This window comes from Lissotriton vulgaris, chromosome 7, assembly GCF_964263255.1.
Source record: "Lissotriton vulgaris chromosome 7, aLisVul1.2, whole genome shotgun sequence".
In the NCBI taxonomy this organism is placed as follows: Eukaryota; Metazoa; Chordata; class Amphibia; order Caudata; family Salamandridae; genus Lissotriton; species Lissotriton vulgaris.
In genome coordinates, this window is record NC_141695.1 from 1,514,475,007 (window position 1) to 1,514,496,333 (window position 21,327).

A 21,327-nucleotide genomic window follows, 5' to 3' on the forward strand; every position below is an offset into this window, starting at 1 on the left:
TCACAGCCTGTTCTGGGTTGGATGTTGTGTTTGGGAGGTGGGAGTCAAGAGGGTTGTTTCACTGGTCTTCTGATCTTTTTCCAGTTTCTGCTTATGGAGGTGAGGGGGCATGTGCTAGCATAGGTAGGTCCAAATTCCAAGTGTAAGGTGACTTAAGGTGACTACCATAAGTCCTTTGGAGGTAGGAAATTCCTTGTCCCACATGTGTTTATAGTTTGTTATGGGAGTAGGAATCCTTACAGCCCTGTTGAATGCCCCTGAACTTTTTTGATAAGGGTATGGGCAGACATGTTGGCTGAATAAGGATGACTGGTTTCGGGGCATCACCTCTAATCAGCCAGCTCAGCTTGATTCCAGTGACACAGTGAGCCCGGGACCCACAAATGGATCATTGTACCAATAATCATGCAACATTTATTTTAACCCTACCTGGGGTGCCTTTGAATAAAGGGAATTCCTTAAGGTTTACTTCAAGATAATTATATATGTATCTGGATCCCACTTTTATCCAGTTTTCATCCTGGTAGTATTATCTTCCCAGGGTGGGATGAGGAAGCCAATGATGAAGCATACCATATAATGTGGGTGGATCATCCTCATCCAATATATTGAGTATTCCAGTAGACTCTAGAGCCAGGGTAGATGTGCAAGTCAAACATTTCTTGAATCATCACCAACTGTCCTGAAAAATCAGAACCATCAAGTACACCTTTCACCCAACAGTCTATCATCACACTTGCATACAAAGACTCAAATACAATTCTAACTTGGATTACAGCTTTGAGCTTCAAGGTGGATCCTAACCTCCCACTTCCATGGAGACGCCCCCTCCATATTCCTGTAATGCAACAGGAAACATAGCATCTCACCATCAACTGAATCCTTCTCTTCCCCTATGCTTTGCTACAACAAATCAGAACTTTGTACATCTACTTCACAAGATATCCATTGGAGAGCCATTTGCCAGAGCAACTGAGACCAATCAGAGCACATTCTCCTCACCAACCAGACCTTATTAAATTTCTACTAACACTCAGAGGAGGGTAATAACTACCCAGACAGTGAAAATCACTACAACTCTAAACACTAATTCCTCAACTCCTGAAGATGTTACTGCCCAACATTTCAGAATTACCAACCCCTGCCAACACTTCATTATGCAACTGCTGGTTCAAAAGCTGCCTCAATTTCCTCCCTTACCCGATAATCACCACCACATCATCATCATTTCCACCTAAACTGTATGCTGATCAATGCACAATCAATATGCAAAATGTCTATGAACTAATAATCGATTCAAAACTAGACCTGCTTTCCAATATTGAAGCATGGCTACATGGTGACCCGTGACAGATGAAGCAGTTCTACCAGGATGCCCAATCCTTAGGCAATATCACTAGGATGAAAGAAAGAAGGATTAGCAATGCTATGCAAGAAATCCATAGCATACACCAATATTGGAGACATGCAGCTATTAGGTTTTGAATCACTTAAGAAGATGAAAGCCTATTCCTACTTTCACCTGCACATTTCAGCAGCCTTATAGGCCATCACCAAGTAATGGATGATTCACAGATACCATACAAGATATTTCCATCCAATACTCTAACTTGTCCACCCTTCACAACTTGAACATCTAGTGTGACATACCAAAAACTGTCACAATCAAACCACTTCATAACTAGTTTGGAAGCTCACAAATTCCATCAACTCGCCTCTGGACCTACCCACACAGGAAGACTTCAAGCTAAAAAGGCATCTTTATATAGAACTGCTTTACCCTCAGTTTGTCTGCACACTTAAGAGAACTATTTTATCCTGAGGCAGGTCTCAGACATGCATTTAACTCTCCAAGAGTAACATTTATTCAGTTAAGACATTTGTATAATTAAGTGATTTTAGGGAGGAGGTAACAAGGATGAAAAGAGAAGCAGGCAGGGGAGTGATATACGGTTAGTAAGGACAAGGATAAATCAATTCATCTATGAAGACTAAGAAAAAGGACAGTTTATACATTTAAAGGCGGTTTGAAAAACGTGTCTTTATCTCCAGAAGGTTTCAACACGGCTTCTCAGCTGATCACACCTTGGAGCGCCTTCCATAGTAAAAGAGCCGCACTGGAAAAGAATGTGCGCAGCTTGATAGCAGTTGAAATTAATCATTTGAAGATAATGGGTTTTTTCCTCTTCAAATAAATCTTTTGTCTCACCTGAAGTAAGCTTTGAATAATACAAAGGCGCCTGGTCTCGAGTTTAGTGCTGTTTTTTAATTGCCAGCAGACTTAGAGCTTCAAATTAATAAGACAGCTCCTGTGTCATTTCACTTATTTTCAATATTCATTTAAACATTCTTACATATGCGAGGTTCTAACACAACCTGACAGTAATTATAAACATTTTGTGCGAAACAAAAACATGATTTGGTACAATTTCATACATATAAACAAATCAATACAATTCATGTATATAGGTACACCAGAAACAGTTGTATTTCAGTCCTGCCTACTTATTTCTTTATATGTTTTGGGACTGAATTTCACCATAGGCTTGTTTTTAAATTAAATATGTCCAACAACCTAGGACACCCTTTTATTTTATGCCATTGGCGAAATGAAAAGACGAATCACTTGGAAATGCCGACGCGTTTCCAAACCCAGTCCAATTGTTTGGGTTTTTCCTCAGGGCAACCTGGGTACCTGATAAATTAAAAATAAACACTTTTTAGTGCCTTCTCCTATTTTGTTTCTACTAAGATAGCGCTTTCTAGAACATGAGATTACCTTACTGTTCCAGCGCTGCGTTGTCGTGTGTATTCTGGATGAGAAGATTTTTGGGCCTGTGTTAATAAGAAGAGACATGGGATTGTCTCTGTTATCTTAACGGATGGGCATTTCTAGATCACTTAGATTATTAATGTTTGACACTTACTTGGGATAGTTGGAGCAATGACTCATGCTGCAAACCGGTCCTACGTTAAAGGACGGTCTGAATTTGCCACCCCTTTTGTTTGGAAGAATAAAGTGGTTTTATTTTCATGTCGGACTCCGTTTAAATATACCAACATTTTTGCTCTAACTCGGGCAGATGCTTACTTGTGTGTGCCGGAGTTCTGCCACTCTTCTGTGTTTCGGCGCATCTCCATTAGTGAGTTTGCAGCCGCGTTTCCTGTGCCAATACAGTAGAAGGAATTGAATTTCTGCACAACACCATTAAATGGATACATAAGGAATTCACGAATTGCAAAAGCCGCAATCTGGTTTATGCAATCATTTGCCCCTGCCCGAAACTGTACATCGGGAAAACGACCCAACAAATCAATCAAAGAATAGCACAGCACCGATCCAGAATCAAACAAAACATATTGACAGCTCCAATGGTGCAACATTTTCAACAATGTGGGCATACGGAAAAAGAATTCAAGTGGACCGTACTGTCCGCAATCAAAACTCCTATACGTGGAGGAGATGTGGATACATTACTGTTGCAAAGAGAAGCATATTTGATTTTAAAGTTCAACTGCGTGACTGATGGAATGAACGAACTCTCAGAACTTCAAAGAAACATACACTGATCCCTTTGTGCACACCATGGGCACTTTTGAGAATATCCACCCTGCGAATTTAACATACACCATAATCGCAAGGGCAGGAGGAAATATTGAACTAACCTATCCACCCCCAATTTTTGACCTGTCTGCAGCCCGTTCTAAAACGTACTACAATTCCCAGAAGCCAAAGAGAGAAGTGTAGTCAGGTGACTCAAACGACGACTTCCGCATATACTTGCAGCAGAATCAGATCTGCACGCCAAACAGCAGGAGCGAGCATTGTCTAACCAAGCCAAAAGCAACAAGGTGAGCCGTAATCAATCTCCAATGTTCGAACCCGAGGTCGCGCTTAAATGGGTGTACTGACACATAGCTTGTAATTAATTTCAGCTGGACATATCGGCCGCGGCTGCAAACTCACTAATGGAGATGCGCCGAAACACAGAAGAGTGACAGAACTCCGGCACACACAAGTAAGCATCTGCCCGAGTTAGAGCAAAAATGTTGGTATATTTAAACGGAGTCCGACATGAAAATAAAACCACTTTATTCTTCCAAACAGAAGGGGTGGCAAATTCAGACCGTCCTTTAACGCAGGACCGGTTTGCAGCATGAGTCATTGCTCCAACTATCCCAAGTAAGTGTCAAACATTAATAATCTAAGTGATCTAGAAATGCCCATCCGTTAAGATAACAGAGACAATCACATGTCTCTTCTTATTAACACAGGCCCAAAAATCTTCTCATCCAGAATACACACGACAACGCAGCACTGGAACAGTAAGGTAATCTCATGTTCTAGAAAGCGCTATCTTAGTAGAAACAAAACAGGAGAAGGCACTAAAAAGTGTTTCTTTTTAATTTATCAGGTACCCAGGTTGCCCTGAAGAAAAACCCGAACAATTGGACCGGGTTTGGAAACGCGTCGGCATTTCCAAGTGATTAGTCTTTTCATTTCGCCAATGGAATAAAATAAAAGGGTGTCCTAGGTTGTTGGACATATTTGATTTAAAAACAAGCCTATGGTGAAATTCAGTCCCAAAACATATAAAGAAATAAGTAGGCAGGACTGAAATACAACTGTTTCTGGTGTACCTATATACATGAATTGTATTGATTTGTTAATATGTATGAAATTGTACCAAATCATGTTTTTGTTTCGCACAGAATGTTTATAATTACTGTCAGGTTGTGTTAGAACCTCGCATATGTAAGAATGTTTAAATGAATATTGAAAATAAGTGAAATGACACAGGAGCTGTCTTATTAATTTGAAGCTCTAAGTCTGCTGGCAATTAAAAAACAGCACTAAACTCGAGACCAGGGCCTTTGTATTATTTAAAGTTTACTGTGTCCTGCCTGGTAACGTAGGACAAAACCCCTGTATTTATACAATCACCTGAAGTAAGAGCAAAGGAATGAGTGTTGTTGAAGATTCAGAGCAAAAAGAGGAGTATGAATTTGATCCCTGCTTCCATCAGTTACCAGTGGTGGTCTCTCAAAATGGGTGAGATGCGATCATATCCCTTGGTGCACACAGTTAGGAATACTGCAGATTGAGGGGGAACTTGCAAGAGGTGCCATAGAAGTTTTCCTGCCTCCTGTGAGTAATACGTTCCGTAATCACTTAGAGAAAAGACAGTAGCTTAGATGATGGACCATACTTCCGACTGTGTGAAGAAGTAGTTTGAGACATTTCAAAGAGAACAGAGCTGCTTAAGCTGATATTGTGCAGTAGTCAGTAAGAGATTTCCAGAGGTTGGCATCATTTTGGGACTTCTTGATTCAATTTGGTACCAAAACCATCAGATCCGGGTTCTTTTCCAGTGTGTTAACATTTCAGGAGTGTCTGTTAAGTATCATGAATTCAGTCTTTTTAGGGTTAATTTCATTTTTCTAACATCCATTTTTGTATCTTGATTAGGGTGATAAGTGCCACAAGATTTAGGTTCTCTATGGAAGAAACATTTTAATATTTCCTCAATCACTAGTGGTAGTCTTACTTCTAACTATATTTGAGAATACCACACGTAAGACCAATAGGTCCAATACCAAACTTGTGTTTCATATAATCACTACTGCACATGGTGATTGTATTGACTGAACAACCGCTATTACTAATCTAATAACTGAATGGGGTGGCCTCACCATTTAACCAAGTCTCTGCCACCCAAAATGTAAAACCCTGGCGGTCTCTCATGTCACTGATTTGGAAACATTGAGACACTTGCTATGCAACCATTCCATATAATTTCATTTGTCCATTTTTATGGTCTAGCATGACAGCATAACTGTTGCGAGGCAATTATGTGAGTATTGCTAAAGAGGGCTTTGGCCACGCCCACATGTTGGGAGCCAGGAGAATATATTTTGTTGGGCAGAAGTTGTGTGGCTCCGCAAAAAAAAATTCTCTTGCCCTCCACAAAGCTGTGATCATTTTATTTATCCAGAAAAGGGTGGATAAACTGAAGATATAGTAATTACATTTGCCTCTCTTGACTCTATACCAGTCCATCTAAATTAGCCTTTTTTCTGTATCGCACTGCACCCAGGTCCTACGGCCAATTGGGTTACCCCATTGTTATGGGGTAAATTTATTTACTCAGGTGCCTGAGCTTGAACTGTCCAGGGCATGCAGATGACATATTGCAATTAAAAAGTGGCTTAGATAAGATAATTTCTGGTGTTTTTCTCTGGCGACAGCACAGATGGGGAAGGGCCGTCATTAACCTACATAGATGTTTAGGTCTAGCTTGACAGTGCATCCGTCACCTGGCCTTTTAACCTACACCAATATTATTTAACAGTTCTTTGTTTTCACACAAATACATATCCATTCCCAAGCCATTTGCTTGCAACGCTTCACAAAACCATATAATATTGTTTTAAAACCAGATCTATTTGCATTGCTAATGCATGCTATTCCATTTTCTTAGGGGCGCATCATAGTTCTCATACAAAAAGGAAGTAAGCCTTTTATAGCAATGGCATGTGAAATCTTGAATATAAAATACTTACCTACCATTTTTGAATTTTGATTTTCGGTCTTTCAAACAGATCTTACACAGTCCAATAGCCTTTAGGTTTTTTTACCCAGAGATGTTAATTTTACTGGATCAGACAAATAGTTACTACATATCACCAAGTCATCAAAAAGGTGGATTTTTTATGTGATCAACAAGGCCTCCAGCATTAACTCTCCCATTAATATTGCGCTTCCAACTGCACCATTTTTTGTTTAGCTAACATACATGTCAAATAGGAAGCTTGATAATCTTTTCCCCTAGTACATAAGACCGTCACATTAGATCTTGACTTTAGCTCAGAAGCCTATCACGATCCTATTATGAACTACTATCAACACGCTTTTGGATAACTTATCATGGTGCCTACCCGAGGTGTAAGTTGTTTGGGGACCTCTCTTATGGATGGAACATATATTTAGAGGGGAATTCAGTGCAGATTTCGAATAAGGTGAATCATAGTAATGAGATCTCCTGTATATACATTTAAAAAAACAGATGCAGAAGGCAAATCAATTTGTAGAATGTGCCATACAAGTGGGAATGCCCATGTGTCTCCCAACTAAATGCCTGATTAAAAAAAAAAAAGCACAGGCTGAGGATTGTCCCTCACTCCACAAACCCCATGGGTCTGTGTCCCAGCATGACTGAGCTCTTCCAAAAGATAAGAGTAACCCTGAACTCACCTCATGGCGCACTCCTGACAAATATAGTTGTCATCCAGGTGTGGGGGCACAGCAGTGGAGGAAGGTACCAGGAGCAAAGGAGACATCTGTTCTCCGTGAGGAACACATATACGTCCACCACGAAGAACCAGTGAAACCCAGCTGGTGGGCGGAAGGTGCAGTTCCATTCCATGGATCAGACACCAGCCATGACCATCTGAGAAATGAATAGACATTACAAAAGGGAGTAGTTAGGCAAGCAAAGAACTCGGAGAGAGAAGAGAGCAAAATTGTCTTAGGACATCATACTACTATCCAGAAAAATCTAGATTTCAATCAGCAGGAAAGGGTTTGGCACAAAGCTACTGTGGTACACCCTAGTCCATGGCGGTGACGGCTGGTAACATTTCAAAGTGGCGGGCATAAAAGTTTGAGATGAGTGCCCTGTGGGGAGCAAGCGTAGTGAGCGAGCCTGACCTTCATAAAGGGGGTTCAGGGGGAGGCTCTCCCGCCGGGAAAATTTTGAAAAAAAAAGAGTGGCCAATTGGTGCATTTTCAAGCAAATTCGAGAAAGCAAAATGGTTAATAAAGCAATTGTGGTTAGGACATCATTAGGGCACCAATACTTTAAGCCTGTAACACGTGACACAGGCGGATACTACTTTGCATATTATGGAGCCTCTGGTGGGCTTTTAATTAAAACACCTCTCTATTCTGAGTGTGTCCATGGTCCAATCGTAAGGCAGAATACAAAACCCATGTAAGTATTACAGAAACACACCAGGACAGCTATGACTTAAGAACTGTTGAAATGTTCTCCCTGATGTCCAACCATCAGCTCACTGAGCCATCATTTCAGTCACCACACTAGTATATATTTTTTCCCTATTCTTGGGCAACAATGTAATTGGTTGCGGCACATGTAGATATTCAGAAAACAAAATATTACAACATTAAGAAAAAATAAACTTTAAAGCCTCATCAAGGTGAATGCGGTCGATAAGGCAGGCAGATGTAGACAAAAGTTAAGCCTGTCTGTATGGTAATTACTACCCTCTGAGACACCCGTTTAATTTACATTAGAAGAATAAGGTCATACCTGCAAGAATTCAAATGTATCCTCTGAATTTTACACACAGCTGTTTACAGTGAGTGCATAATCGAGTAAACTATTTGACTAGTATTTAAACTTAAAGCTACACGCTACTCAAGGATCTCTGTAACAAGTGAATTTAATCCACAAGCCAACCTTACATAGAATATGAGCCTGTGACATGTTGGGTACATACAAGGCTCATGCTCAAGTTAAGATATTTTATGATAATTTACACCTGTGACCGGAGATTACATAGAGATCTATAGCACATACGTTAACCACCCGCACTATCTCACAAAAAGTTTACCTGGAGTCTTTTTGTATAAACATTACATGCTTTAATCCCCTTGGTATCTTCAAAATACAGACTCTGAACTATAAAGTAACCCAAGAAGATCTTTACAATCACATTTATCCTGCGACTTTTGGGAGGGGAACACTTGGTAAACATATTGCATATGGACGGGTAGTTAATAGGCTGACCATAGAAGACCAGGTCAGCCTGGCCTACAGCGCAGTTGGGCAGTGTCAGAGAGGCCACCGTGTGGGGTTTTTTTGTGGCTGTTTTTGTATCTGTTATATGGTGTTGTGGGCCAGTTTTGACTGTTTTCTTCCCTGATATTACCGTTAACATGTCATGCCTTCTCTTAATCAAATTAAATACTTTATTCGGTTTTCTTTGATAGAAACCATAAAAGTCACACTTTAAAAAACAACACATGCACTTTAAAACCATGATACAGTAGCTAAAATCAATTATTGTATAGCAACGACAAAATTGACACACAAGGCAGGGAGGGCTAAAAACAACATCAGTGGGCCCAAGTAGAATGCCATGATATTAAAAGTCCAAACATTTTCTATATTTCATTGCCCATTTAAGAAACCCGGCCACAAATAGAATACAGTCAAAATTAAGCAGTTGCAAGTATAAAAGAGCGGGACGTACTTGGACAAAATTAAGTCTTTTTAAAAGAGGTAATAAATAGATAGTCCTGGGCGTTCTATAAGATTTACAAAATAATAAAAAGTGGAGCAGGTCCTGTGGAGACAAATTGTCGCAGCCACAGGGTGCGAACACCATCCCACTATTACTGCCCCTTGGAACTGCCAATAAAAGGTGAAAGAGGTTAAATCTGAACCTTGTTAATAAAAAGCGCTCATAGGCTGGCAATGGGCGGGATAAGTACTGATCTATGGCCGTGGAGGTTTTAAGCATCAAATGTTTCCTCACACTAGGTTTCAGCAGCTCACTCTCCTCTCTATCAATGTTTTTTAATTGTGTAAAGGAGTGCTTTATAAACATGACATCCTGCCTGGTGAAAGAGTCTGGATTAAAAAACAGATTGGGACGTCCCAACTCTTTAAAATTAGCTTTTAGGTATTTTAACCAGGGGATCTTCATCTTATTATCACGGCTCAAGGCTTCTCTTAATAAACTGTGCGTTAGGCCTATGTTCTTATTGAGCCAACACTGTAGCCAAAAGGTTAAGGGGCGAAGGGCCAATGTATCACTTATGTATGGCATACCTGCTTCCTCGTGAACTGACAGATTTGCTGTTCCCTTTGGGACGCTCAAGAGCTGCTTCAAGAAGTTATTTTCTGTCACCTGAAGGCCCTGCAGCCGGCAATATCCCCATAGGTCACTGCCATAACTTGCTATTGACACACTCTTGGCCCTATAGATTTTAAGCATGGCTGCAACCAGGCGATTACCCATTCTAGCTGCAAATCCGAACAATGCTGCGTTTGCCCTGATAACCTCGCCCCTTTTTTTGTTTAAAAGTGCCGCCCAGTTGAGCCGATGGTCTAGCAGGACACCCAGATAGGAGAATGTTTTACAGTGTGGCACCCTCGTACCATTCACCTCAAACGGGTACTGTTTTTTTAAGCGAGACCCCACCTGCATCACATAAGATTTAGTATTATTTATGGACAAATCGCGTTTGTCCATAAATTCATGAAATGCATCTAAAAGGGTTTGAAGCCCCTTTGGGGTGCGTGCCAGGAGGACTGCGTCGTCCGCATACAAGAAGACGGGCAAACCTCTCCTTCCCACGTACGGATAATCAGCCCCTGTTTCCAACAATACACCTTCCAGGTCATTTATGTATAAGTTAAAAAGAAACAGGGCTAATATGCACCCCTGCCTGTCTCCTTCTTTCAATATCAAAGTTTCTTGATACCTTTAGGTCTTTGGCGTACCTGACATTTGCCTTGGTGTCCCTGTGAAGATCCCTCAGGAAGTCCACCAGGCTACGCTTCACCCCCATGGCCTCCATGGACCCCCACAAACCCCCCCGAATTACACAATTAAAGGCGGATGAGAGGTCCATGAAGGCCAAAAAAACGGAGCCCGAGCGAGCCTTGGTGTACTTCCCTATGATCATGCAGAGATTTAAACACTGGGCTGTGGTGGAAGGACCTGGGCGAAACCCGTACTGTATATCAGAGATAATCTTGTTCTCCTCTGCCCAGGTACACAGTCTCTTAAGAATTACCCCCCCAATGACCTTGACAACGGAATCAATCAATGAGATTGGCCTGTAATTCTTTTTACAGTTACGATCCCCTTTTTTATGTACCGGGACGATCGTGGAAACACCCCAAGAAACAGGGCATCCTCCTCTGGCGGGCGCGTTACCCACAGCAGTCAAGATCCCCGCCCAAAAGGTGGGTTCTGATTTAAATAAATCCGGGGGGATGCCATCCGGGCCTGGCGCCTTCTTGTTGGTCATATTTGCAATGCCCTCCCTGAATTCGTGCTCTGTGAAAACCACCAATTCATTTCCTGTTTGTCCTGATGGTATGTAAGTCTTACAGAATGTATTTTTGAAAATACCTTCAAAATGAGACACCCATCCGTCCTCCATAATATTGGAGCCCACCTCTCCGGCCCCTTCCGCTAAAAAAGGTGATCGGTTTATTGTGCTCCAAAACCTGGAAGTGTTAGCCAAAGTTGCGGGGTCAAGGAGTTCTCTCCACAATACTTCCTTTATTTCCAACCTGCGCTTGGCTAGGGCATTTTTATAGTTTTTCCTAAGAATGCAGATCAAAGCCCTGTCCCTTGGTATCTTTTTTAACCCGGCCTTGAGGTCTCTTGCTGCCTTGGAACAAATATGACAGAACCACTTAGGTCCGCTAGGCGGACTCTTTCTCCCTTGTGCAAGTAACATACTCCCTATTGTAGACGAGATTTCTTCAAAAGATTTTAGAATACACAAAGGAGATGATTCCTGGTTGAGGCAACTGAGGTAATATGAATTTTTATGCTCAATTGTGTCCCCTACTACGTACCCCTACGGCTCCATGTACGCGCTTCAAGTACATGTAAGTTCCCTCCACTTCTAGCTATGAAGACGCAAATACATTTGCGTCCAACGTTAACATGTCCTCTTTCAGATCCACCATGAATGGGTCAAATATTCAGTTCCTAAGTATGCCTTGCCACCGTCTTTATATGGTACACTTTCATGTTTTTCAGCTCTGGCAAGTTAGGCCCTGATTTCTGCCATTGAGCCTTTTCCCTGCCTTCTGCCTCTGGATGCTACAGCCTGGACCTGCATCTGTAACCCTGAACTTTGTCTTACTTCCTGCGCGGCAAGTGGTGCCCGGCTCTGCCTGACTGCCTGCCAAAACTGTATTCAGCCTTCAAGTTATCTGCTCCGCTCCTCGAAAATACATTCTTGTCCAGTAGTTTAGGTAAACATCCCCCAGCTGCAGAGTAAAAGGGCCCGGTTTTTCTGTCTCCATGTAAGTAATTCATAGCTCCTGTCACCATGGTAGGCCCATGGCCCCTCGCATTACACGTAGACACGTAGACACATATGCACGCATTAGCAGTCAGTATAGAATAGCCTCTGCCCGAGAGACCTTTCCTTCTAGATAATACAGTTCTCCAAACACAAGATACCAGATATGATTTAGGAACAAGTCGATCTGACCCACCAGACTTCTGTCTCTAATCCTAGCGCTAAATGTCAAGTCCCCTTCACCCTCCAGTTCCACGTCAGTCACACGTCATGCTGCTGCGCACGCATCTCTGCCATATATTTCTGTTGACACTGCAGGATTCTTCTAGGGATCCACCCACTTGCGTCACTTCTATGACTGAAATGCTGAAATACATGTTTCTTATCTTGTTTCTTTCAGCTGTTACGCCTTCTGAACCCATCACCACTGTAATGATACTATATATACTGTGTACTGTTAATAAATCATTGTACATGTCCATGATTCCCTTCCAGAACCCTCGTGGTGCTGGTCATGCTACCTGGTTCGAACCAATTCCATTTTATGGAATAAAACCCCTCAAACCTCAGATGCCACGGACTCTGTGTCTCTTATTTTGATTGAACTATTTTATTGAACTTTACCGCATAGAAACTAAGTACCAGGTAATTTTATTTACCACATAAATTGGCACCCCAGATGGGACCCTCCCCCCCCTTACGCGCTGGCGGTGCGTTGTAGGCCTAGCCCCCTGCCACAGCCGGACGGACACTCATGCGCATCCGCAGGATTTCCTGTATCTCCCTCAGGCCAACGGAGGGGACTGAGACTGCGATCAACACCCAGACGAGGTGGTGAGGAGTGCGGAGGATCCCAACCCGAGTCCAGCCGAGAGTGCAAGGTCCGAGGTGTCTTGAGGCCCACCAGTTCCGGTCCAGGGTCCAGTCCAGTGTCAAGTTTTCCGAGGCCTTCTGTTCCGTGCTTCCCGGTGAGTACCGTTGCTGGGGACGCATCTAGACGGGCGCATTAGTTTGCCCCGGTCAAGACGAGTTTGGGTACACAGACCCGGTCTGCACTGTTTAGCAGTGTATCTGTGCTGTTTAGCAGTACATCAAGTAAATGTTACTAGTTAATATGTGGTTTTCTGTTCGAAATGTTTAAATGTGTTTTAATGTCGTGGTATGAGTGATTGTTTGATCTGCATTACTGTGTATATTATATTTATGGTGTTCAAGTTCGAGTAAGTATCAAGTATCAAGGTTCAAAAATGCTGCTGTTCAGTAAGTTACGACAGATAGGAACTAGAAAGGGGATTCTAGAAGAAGCAGTGCCTGTTCCACCTAGGGACACTCCAGGGCACTTTATGTACCACAAGCATGGCTTAGATGCCATACTGTACTTAGACTTGTGGGTCGATTACACCAAGCACTTAGACGAGAAATATAGATGGCCTGTTTCAGGAACATGGGATGCCGAGTGCATCATGAGATTAGAGGAAGCGTTATGGAAAAAGAAAGCCCGACAGTCACAGAAAGATGCCATAGAATTATGGCGTAAAGAATCACATAGACGCACAGAAAAAGAATTCAGAAAAGCAGAGAAACATAGAGAAGACTCAGAAAAGACTCGAGAAAACGATCTAGTCGAGGAAGGTATACGAGTTCAAGCAGAACAAGTAGACCGGCAACGAACTACGCTTAATAATGGCATGTATCCAGTTCGGGCCGAGGGCCTGCCTAAGGCGACCCCGGAAGTACCGAAAGATCTGCCCTCTCCATTGGTTCCAATTAAATTACGTCACAAGACCGCAGCAGAGATTTTCCTTTCATCCTATTTGGATGATGTAGCTCCAGCTTATACTAATGCACTTGCTCATGTACCCGTCCCACATGTATCTGTACCTGTACCCCATAATCAGCAGCCCCCGGGTCCGCAACAGCAGATTCCTCCTGCCCCGGCTCCTGTCCCGAATCCTACACAGCTTCCTGCACCCCCTATTAATCCGCTTAATCCTTTTGGGACTGGCATAGTTCAGGTCCCAACCCAGTTACCGACAGGTTATGGTCAAGCCTCCGGCTCAGGAGGCGCATCAGGAGGTTTCCGAACCCCGCCACAGTTACATCGAGTGACAATGAGAGATCTCGCAAAGGCGCGGACACCTAAAGGTGCCACAGCAGAACAGCTCAGACAACAGCTTACAGATTGTAGATACGACACTGTGCCTGGTACGACAGGACCCATGTTGTTAGCGTCCTTACGCTTAAGACGAGTTACAGATTATCTGATAATGTTACCAGAAATGCCAGAACATCTAGACAAAATGTATCACTTTATTAGAACGGGAGAAGGACCCGAGAGTGTTGGTGACGCCATGTCACGTCAGAAAGTTGAGAACAAAGGTTTAATTATGCGATTCCTGGTTAACTGTTTGATAAGAGAACAAGATCAGGCAGGATTTCCACCAAGTGAGATGGATAGATTGAACAGATGGAGTCAGAATATGGCTGAGGGTAAACATGATAGAGAGAAAAGTATACATACTATGGTTAGAAAGATCCGTAAAGAAATCATAGATATACATGCTTGTCGAGAAACAGATGAGCCACTCGAATCAGACGATCTAGCCTCCTCCCAGGAGGAGGAGGAGGAGGAATCAGAGAAAACAGTAGAAACATCGCAGCTAATAAGTCAAGACACGATAGCCTATGTAGGTAAGGGTAGATCCTTAGTTAAAACGTCACGCCCAGAAAGCAAGCGACTTTTTCACTCTGCTATGTCAAATCCGAAAACGCCTGAACATCTATTTCAGGCTACCGATAAAGTACTTCAACATCGGATGGGGTACCATGTACTCAATTCTATGGATGAACAAGAATTAGCCAGGTCAGCAGTGCAATGGGCTGACAATTCTAGTATGTATAATGATGACACAGTAGCGCAAACCTTTTTGAATCTGTCCCCAGACGAACAGCGACTGGCTGGTATGTACATGATACAACACCTTCTTTTGTTGTATAAATGCCAACGTTCTGATCCAGGTCCCTTATCTGATGTACTAATAGAACTACTCATGAATAAATGGAGAGGTCTAGGTACCGATCTAATTAAAGTAATTCTAGAACAGCGACACAGATATAGTGCTTTTTTGAATCCACAGTTTGTTTCAGCCCCACCCCCAGAAAGGAAAATGTTTTACTTCGACAGACAGAATCCCTTACGAGAAGTACATCCAGTCCAGAATGCCGATGATACCTTTAGACGTGTATTCGTATACACACCGTTATCTAAAATGGAATTATTGGAAATGAAGAAAATAGTACCTAGTCATGATAAAGATCCAGCAGGTTTTCACCGTGAAATAAAAGACATGTTACTTATGGGAGACTATACCTATCCCGACATTATGAAAATATTGAAAGTATTACTGCCTGCTGGTATTTACGAGAAACTCAAAGAAAAGGACTGGGAGGTGGGAGAGCAAAAGATTGATTGGGCTGCATTAGAGAATGAAGAAACGACTCGAACCCCAGGTCTAGGGCTTGGGGACAGAACTAAAGCATTACCAGGATTGTTAGTACAGGTTTTGCCAAGATTATTGTCAACTAAAAAGGAAGACTGGGGGGCAATCTCAGCCTGCAAACAGAAACCCGATGAAGACACTAGTGATTTTTATTCTAGATTTGAGAAATGTTTTATTATTAATAGTGGCCTGAAACCAAGTAGCGAGTCATACCCACATCTTTTTGTAACGAAACTAGTTGAGAATTCCTTGCCTCAAGTTAAGAATCGTGTATTAAAAGTCGAGAGCACATGGCAAGCAAATACGCCTTCCCAAATGTTACAAATGTTACAGTACCACCAGAACAGAATCAGGGAAGAACATGATCACGAACAAAGACGTATGAAAGACACGAAAATGAAAATGTTAGTTGCTCAGTCAGTTCCAGCTGACAGTCAGAAAAAGGGCATGACACAGTCCAATAATTCAGCAGTTCCCGTTAAAGGGACATGCAACTACTGCAAACAGCCAGGCCATTATATAAATGAATGCACTGTTTTAAAATACAATATAGCAACAGGAAAAACTAAAGAGAGACCGCGTCCTCCTAGACAGGATCAGGTCCAGCGACACGTACCACAGAATGTACAGCCTATGCATGCCCCACAACAGACAGTACAGACCGTAGCGGTACCCCAGCCACAGCCAATTGCCTCAACACAACATGCAACTCAGCAGATGTACCAGTATGCACAAACTGACTATCCCGAGTATCAGCGATACACATGAAACAGCCTAGAGAGGGAAGTTGGCTTGCCTCTCATTGAGATTCCTGTAGATCAAGAGGGTCCTTATGTATATAGTCAGGTATTAGGGAAAGATAGAAAGTTTTTGATTGATACAGGGGCAAGCAGAACAACGATAAGTCACGACGAGGTTCCAGGGGCACCCCTCTCAGGCTCACAGAATGTTTCCCTTGGTTTTTCAGGAAAACCTATTATTAATGAAGTATCGAAACCAGTTCCTCTAGCAGTTGGTCCGTTATCACGAACTACAGATTTATTGCTTACGAAATCATGTCCAGAAAACTTGTTAGGTATCAAGACACTGAAGGCTCTAGGAGCAGTCATATGTTGTTCTCCGGAAGGAGTTAGATTATTTTTACGTGACTTTAAAGGTCACTATGTGTTGAGAGATATTGATCCCAGGTTACAGAATGTTCCTACACAGTTATGGGCACAAGGCCCCACAGATGTAGGTTGTATGCACATTACACCTTATCGAGTTACACTCAAGCCAGGAGTTGTTTTACCCCGAATCCGACAATACAAGTTACCCCCAGATGCTGTAACGGCTTTACTGAAAATCATTGACAAGCTCATTGTACAAGGAGTGGTTGTAGAAACCGACTCCAATACCTGTAATTCCCCTATCATTCCGATCCTTAAACGCACTGATCCTAGTGCACCACCAGTTTATCGATTAGTGATCGATTTGCGCGAATTGAATAAGTGTATTGTGCCACAGTATCCTGTGGTTCCAGATATCTCCTCATTATTGACAGCTATTGATCCAGAAGCCACGTTCTTTACTGTAATTGATCTCAAGAACGCCTTCTTTAGTGTCCCCATTGATCCGGATAGCCAATATCTGTTCGGATTCTGTTTAAATGGTCGAAGCTTCAAATTTGCACGCGCACCTCAAGGATTCACAGAAAGCCCCAGCATCTATAGCCAAGCATTGAAAAGACAACTTGACAGTATCCACATGCCTGACAACACTGACCTACTCCAGTATGTCGATCTATTGATCACCGCTCGAAGTGAACACGAATGTGAACATGCATCACTGACAGTCTTACATTTCCTGGCTGATAAGGGACACAAGGTGTCCCCTTCGAAGTTACAATTCTGTGTTCAGCAAGTGGTATACCTTGGGCACTTGCTGTCCAAATGGGGGAGACAGCTAACACCCGACCGTATCCAGTTAATTGTAAATATGTCACAGCCCAGAACACAAAAGGAGGTACGGGCTTTCATAGGCCTCACTTCTTACTGCAGACAATGGATCCCTCAGTATGCATTTCTAGCCAAGCCACTTATACAGTTGACAACACAGGAGGCAGCGTCATCGACTGTCCTCCCTTGGACTCAGGAACATACACAAGCTTTTGACGACTTGAAGAAAGCCTTATGTCAAGCACCTGTTTTAGCGACACCATGTTACAGCAAACCTTTTACACTTTTTGTCACAGAACGTGAAGGTACTGCATTGTCGGTCCTCACTCAAGACCAAGCAGGTTCACACAAACCGTGTGCCTATTTTTCTAGTACATTAGATCCAGTAGCCCAGGCTTTGCCTGCGTGCTTGAAATCAGTAGCAGCAACAGCTCTAGCAATCAGACAAAGTGATTCTATAGTGTTAGGACACCAATTGACAGTACAAGTTCCACATTCCGTGGAAGTTCTTTTAAACCGAACACAAACTCAACATTTGACTATAGCACGACTGACTGGATATGAATTGACATTGTTTCAGCCACACATAGAAATCAGACGCTGTAACACATTGAATCCAGCTACACTTTTGCCATTAAATATGACAGACCCTTTGGCACATGATTGTGTTGAAGTTGTTACCATTACGACGAAACCCAGACAAGACTTGACAGACACCGCATTACCAGATCCAGACCTGACACTTTATGTGGATGGTTCATGTATGAGAACAAGTACAGGAGAGTTAGTGGCTGCATATGCAGTAACAACAGAAACTGATGTCATAGAAACACATCGTATTGACACCCTGTCAGCCCAAGCAGCAGAGCTCATTGCTCTGACCCAAGCCTGTATTTTAGCCAAGAACAAGAAAGTTAACATATACACAGATTCCCGTTATGCATTCGGAGTTGTACACGACTTCGGAGTCCTCTGGCAAGAACGAGGTTTTTTAACTTCACACGGTGCCAAGATCCAGCACGGTCCCCTCATTCAAGCTCTGTTAGAAGCAATACATTTGCCTACAGCAATAGCCATCATGAAGTGTAAAGCACATATTAAAGTCACTTACAACATTTCCCAGGGCAACGACCTGGCAGACCGAACAGCCAAGCTTACAGCACAGACTCACACACCTGACTTGACAAAGACAATAGTCCCGACGCCAACTCATTGCATGACAGTTAAGGATCCCGCCCTAGATGTAATTGACATACAGACACATGCTACACCAGACGAAATCAAGAAATGGACTGAACTAGGAGGGATCCAGACAGAACAGGGATGGATGACGAAGGGAAAAGCCACATGGTTTCTCCCCGACTCTATGGTTCAAGTTATTATTACCACAGCACATAGTCCTGCACATTTAGGAGAAAAAGCCATGTTAGACAGTATTCAAAACCTTTGGTTCAATAAACATTTACGAGCAGCAGCAAAACAGAAAGTGCGTACTTGCATGATCTGTTGTCAGTTCAACCCAGGTAAAGGCATTCCTGTAGAGCAAGGTGGATTTCATGTTCCCGATCACCCTTTTGAAGTCCTCCAGATGGATTATATCCAGATGGAACGTTGTCGAGGATTCAAATATGTCCTCGTAGTTGTATGTGCACTTTCCCGTTGGACAGAAGCATATCCAGTCCCAGATTACACTGCTCCGACCACTGCCAAGCAGCTGGTACGTGAATTTTTCCCACGGTACGGTTTGCCCCGTGTCGTATACTCAGATAATGGACAGCCATTCTCGTCCGAGTTAATGAAACAGGTATCACTCCTGCTCGGCTATCAATGGAAGTTTCACTGTGTCCGACATCCCGAGGCAGCAGGTCTCGTGGAACGTCATAATCAGACTCTGAAAATTCGCCTCGCCAAGATTTGTAAAGAAAAGGGCGTAGACTGGATAGTTGCATTACCCGTTGCCCTCTTCTACATGAGGATGGTAGCGCACTCGAGAACAGGGCTATCCCCGTATGAGGTGGTCTTTGGCAGGCCACCGAATATGTGGGGGACGCCTCTGCCGAGAAAAATCACAGATATTGACTGTAATATGCTGACAGATTACCTTGCTTCCTTGATGTCTGCACTACAATCATGTCGTTCACAGGTTGCTGCAGCCTTTCCCGACAACACCGATGTAAAGCCACATGGGATCATTCCGGGGGACCTTGTTCTCGTGAGGAATTTTGATCGGAGGAGTCCGCTGGAGCCCCGCTGGCAGGAGCCGAAACTTGTCCTGCTAACCACGAGGACTGCAATCAAGGTCGAGGGCCGCAAAGGGTGGCTCCACTCCAGCCACGTCAAGATATTTCATGGACTGCTTCCAGTTACAGACTCTCAGCCCTCCCCCTCTAAGGACTGCCCAGATTTCAGTGACTTTAAACTTCCCCTGATAGAGAAAACTCCGTCCGAGGAGTATAAATCCAAACTAAGGTCTAGCAAGTCAGACAGTTTAATTGTTTAAGTCCTCCCCTAGGTGAATCGGTTAGACCTGATTCTGACATGTTCCCGTTAGACCCCAATACAGAGAGAGATAGACAGAAACAGCTCAAGAAACATGAATATTGTAAAACTCTCCGCAGTCACTGTATAGTGACATTATTGATTATGTTTTTTCTGAGCCTCATGATTATTGCTGCAAGTATACTGTTAAACTTGTACTATCCTATTTTCAAGCATCCACTTTCTTCTTCAAATGTCACTATCGAGCACACTTTCAGTGAATTGCCCCCGCATGAATTGTCATACCGACTTGCGCTGCGCAACAATACATTCATTAGGATGTTACACCATTCCCATCAGACCAGCAATGCTACCAATTGTTGGATATGTGGCCGACTCCCCCCCTATCAGAAATACAAGGGAGTTCTGCCCCTCTTTCCGTACCCGTTCACACACAATGGTTCCTGTGGTGCATGGTTTAGTTTAATAAATTCCTTAGATTCTGATTCCGTAGTTTACCAAGGCAATTGGGTATGGGGAAATCTGAACACTGTTCTGCACAAAGTATGTTTCCCTGACAAGGAGGGTCTTCCCAAAAGGACAGGGACAGATCTAGAAAACGAAGTATATGGATTAGGTAACTTTACACTTAACCTCATGATTCTGAATGTTCAGTCCGAAGCCGAATCAGTCCTGCCTTCTATGTCAGTATTACCAGTCAAGGGTGAACTGTGTGTCAGAAAGAATGGTTCAGTACACCTAGGCCATAGCGAATGTACCACTGTAGTTGAATTTAGTGATAAGGGCAAGTCTACATTCAAAGCTTCCCGTCATTCTTATTTTGTCTGTGGCCATACAGCATACATACGTTTACCCCTAGATTGGGATGGTACTTGTTACATTGCATTCCTTCTACCACCTGTTTTCCTAGCTCCTCCTGACTATCATAGGAACTCCCACCTAGTACATACTAGACACAAGAGAGAACTCCCGATTGTCGACTATACTGAAACGGCATGGGAGCAATACACAGACTTCAATAAAGGTTTCTTCCCCTATTTAGGTACTGTATCAAATAGTAAACTGATACGACACTTAACCAGAACCCTTGAAGCAGTAATAAATGAAACTACTTCCGCCCTAGGCAACTTAACAGAGGAACAGTCTGCTATGAGACTTGTTGTCCTTCAAAATCGTCTTGTTCTCGACGTCATCTTGGCCGATAGGGGCGGAGCTTGTAGAGTCATCGGATCGAGTTGCTGTATTTTCATTCCACAAAACGCACCTTCAGTATATAAAGCCATTACCCGTCTTCACCAAATTGCAAGTC

The 21,327-nt window shown here is 42.9% G+C and overlaps 1 protein-coding gene across 1 annotated transcript in view; it reads right to left on the minus strand.

Moving 5' to 3' along the window:
* Positions 1-21,327, minus strand: part of LOC147705907 (uncharacterized) — a 287,761-nt gene that overhangs the window by 71,117 nt on the left and 195,317 nt on the right. The window contains exon 5 of the mRNA XM_086928993.1: positions 7,256-7,451. Coding sequence (XP_086785119.1) covers positions 7,256-7,451 — 196 coding nt within the window. The remainder of the gene's footprint in view (positions 1-7,255; positions 7,452-21,327) is intronic.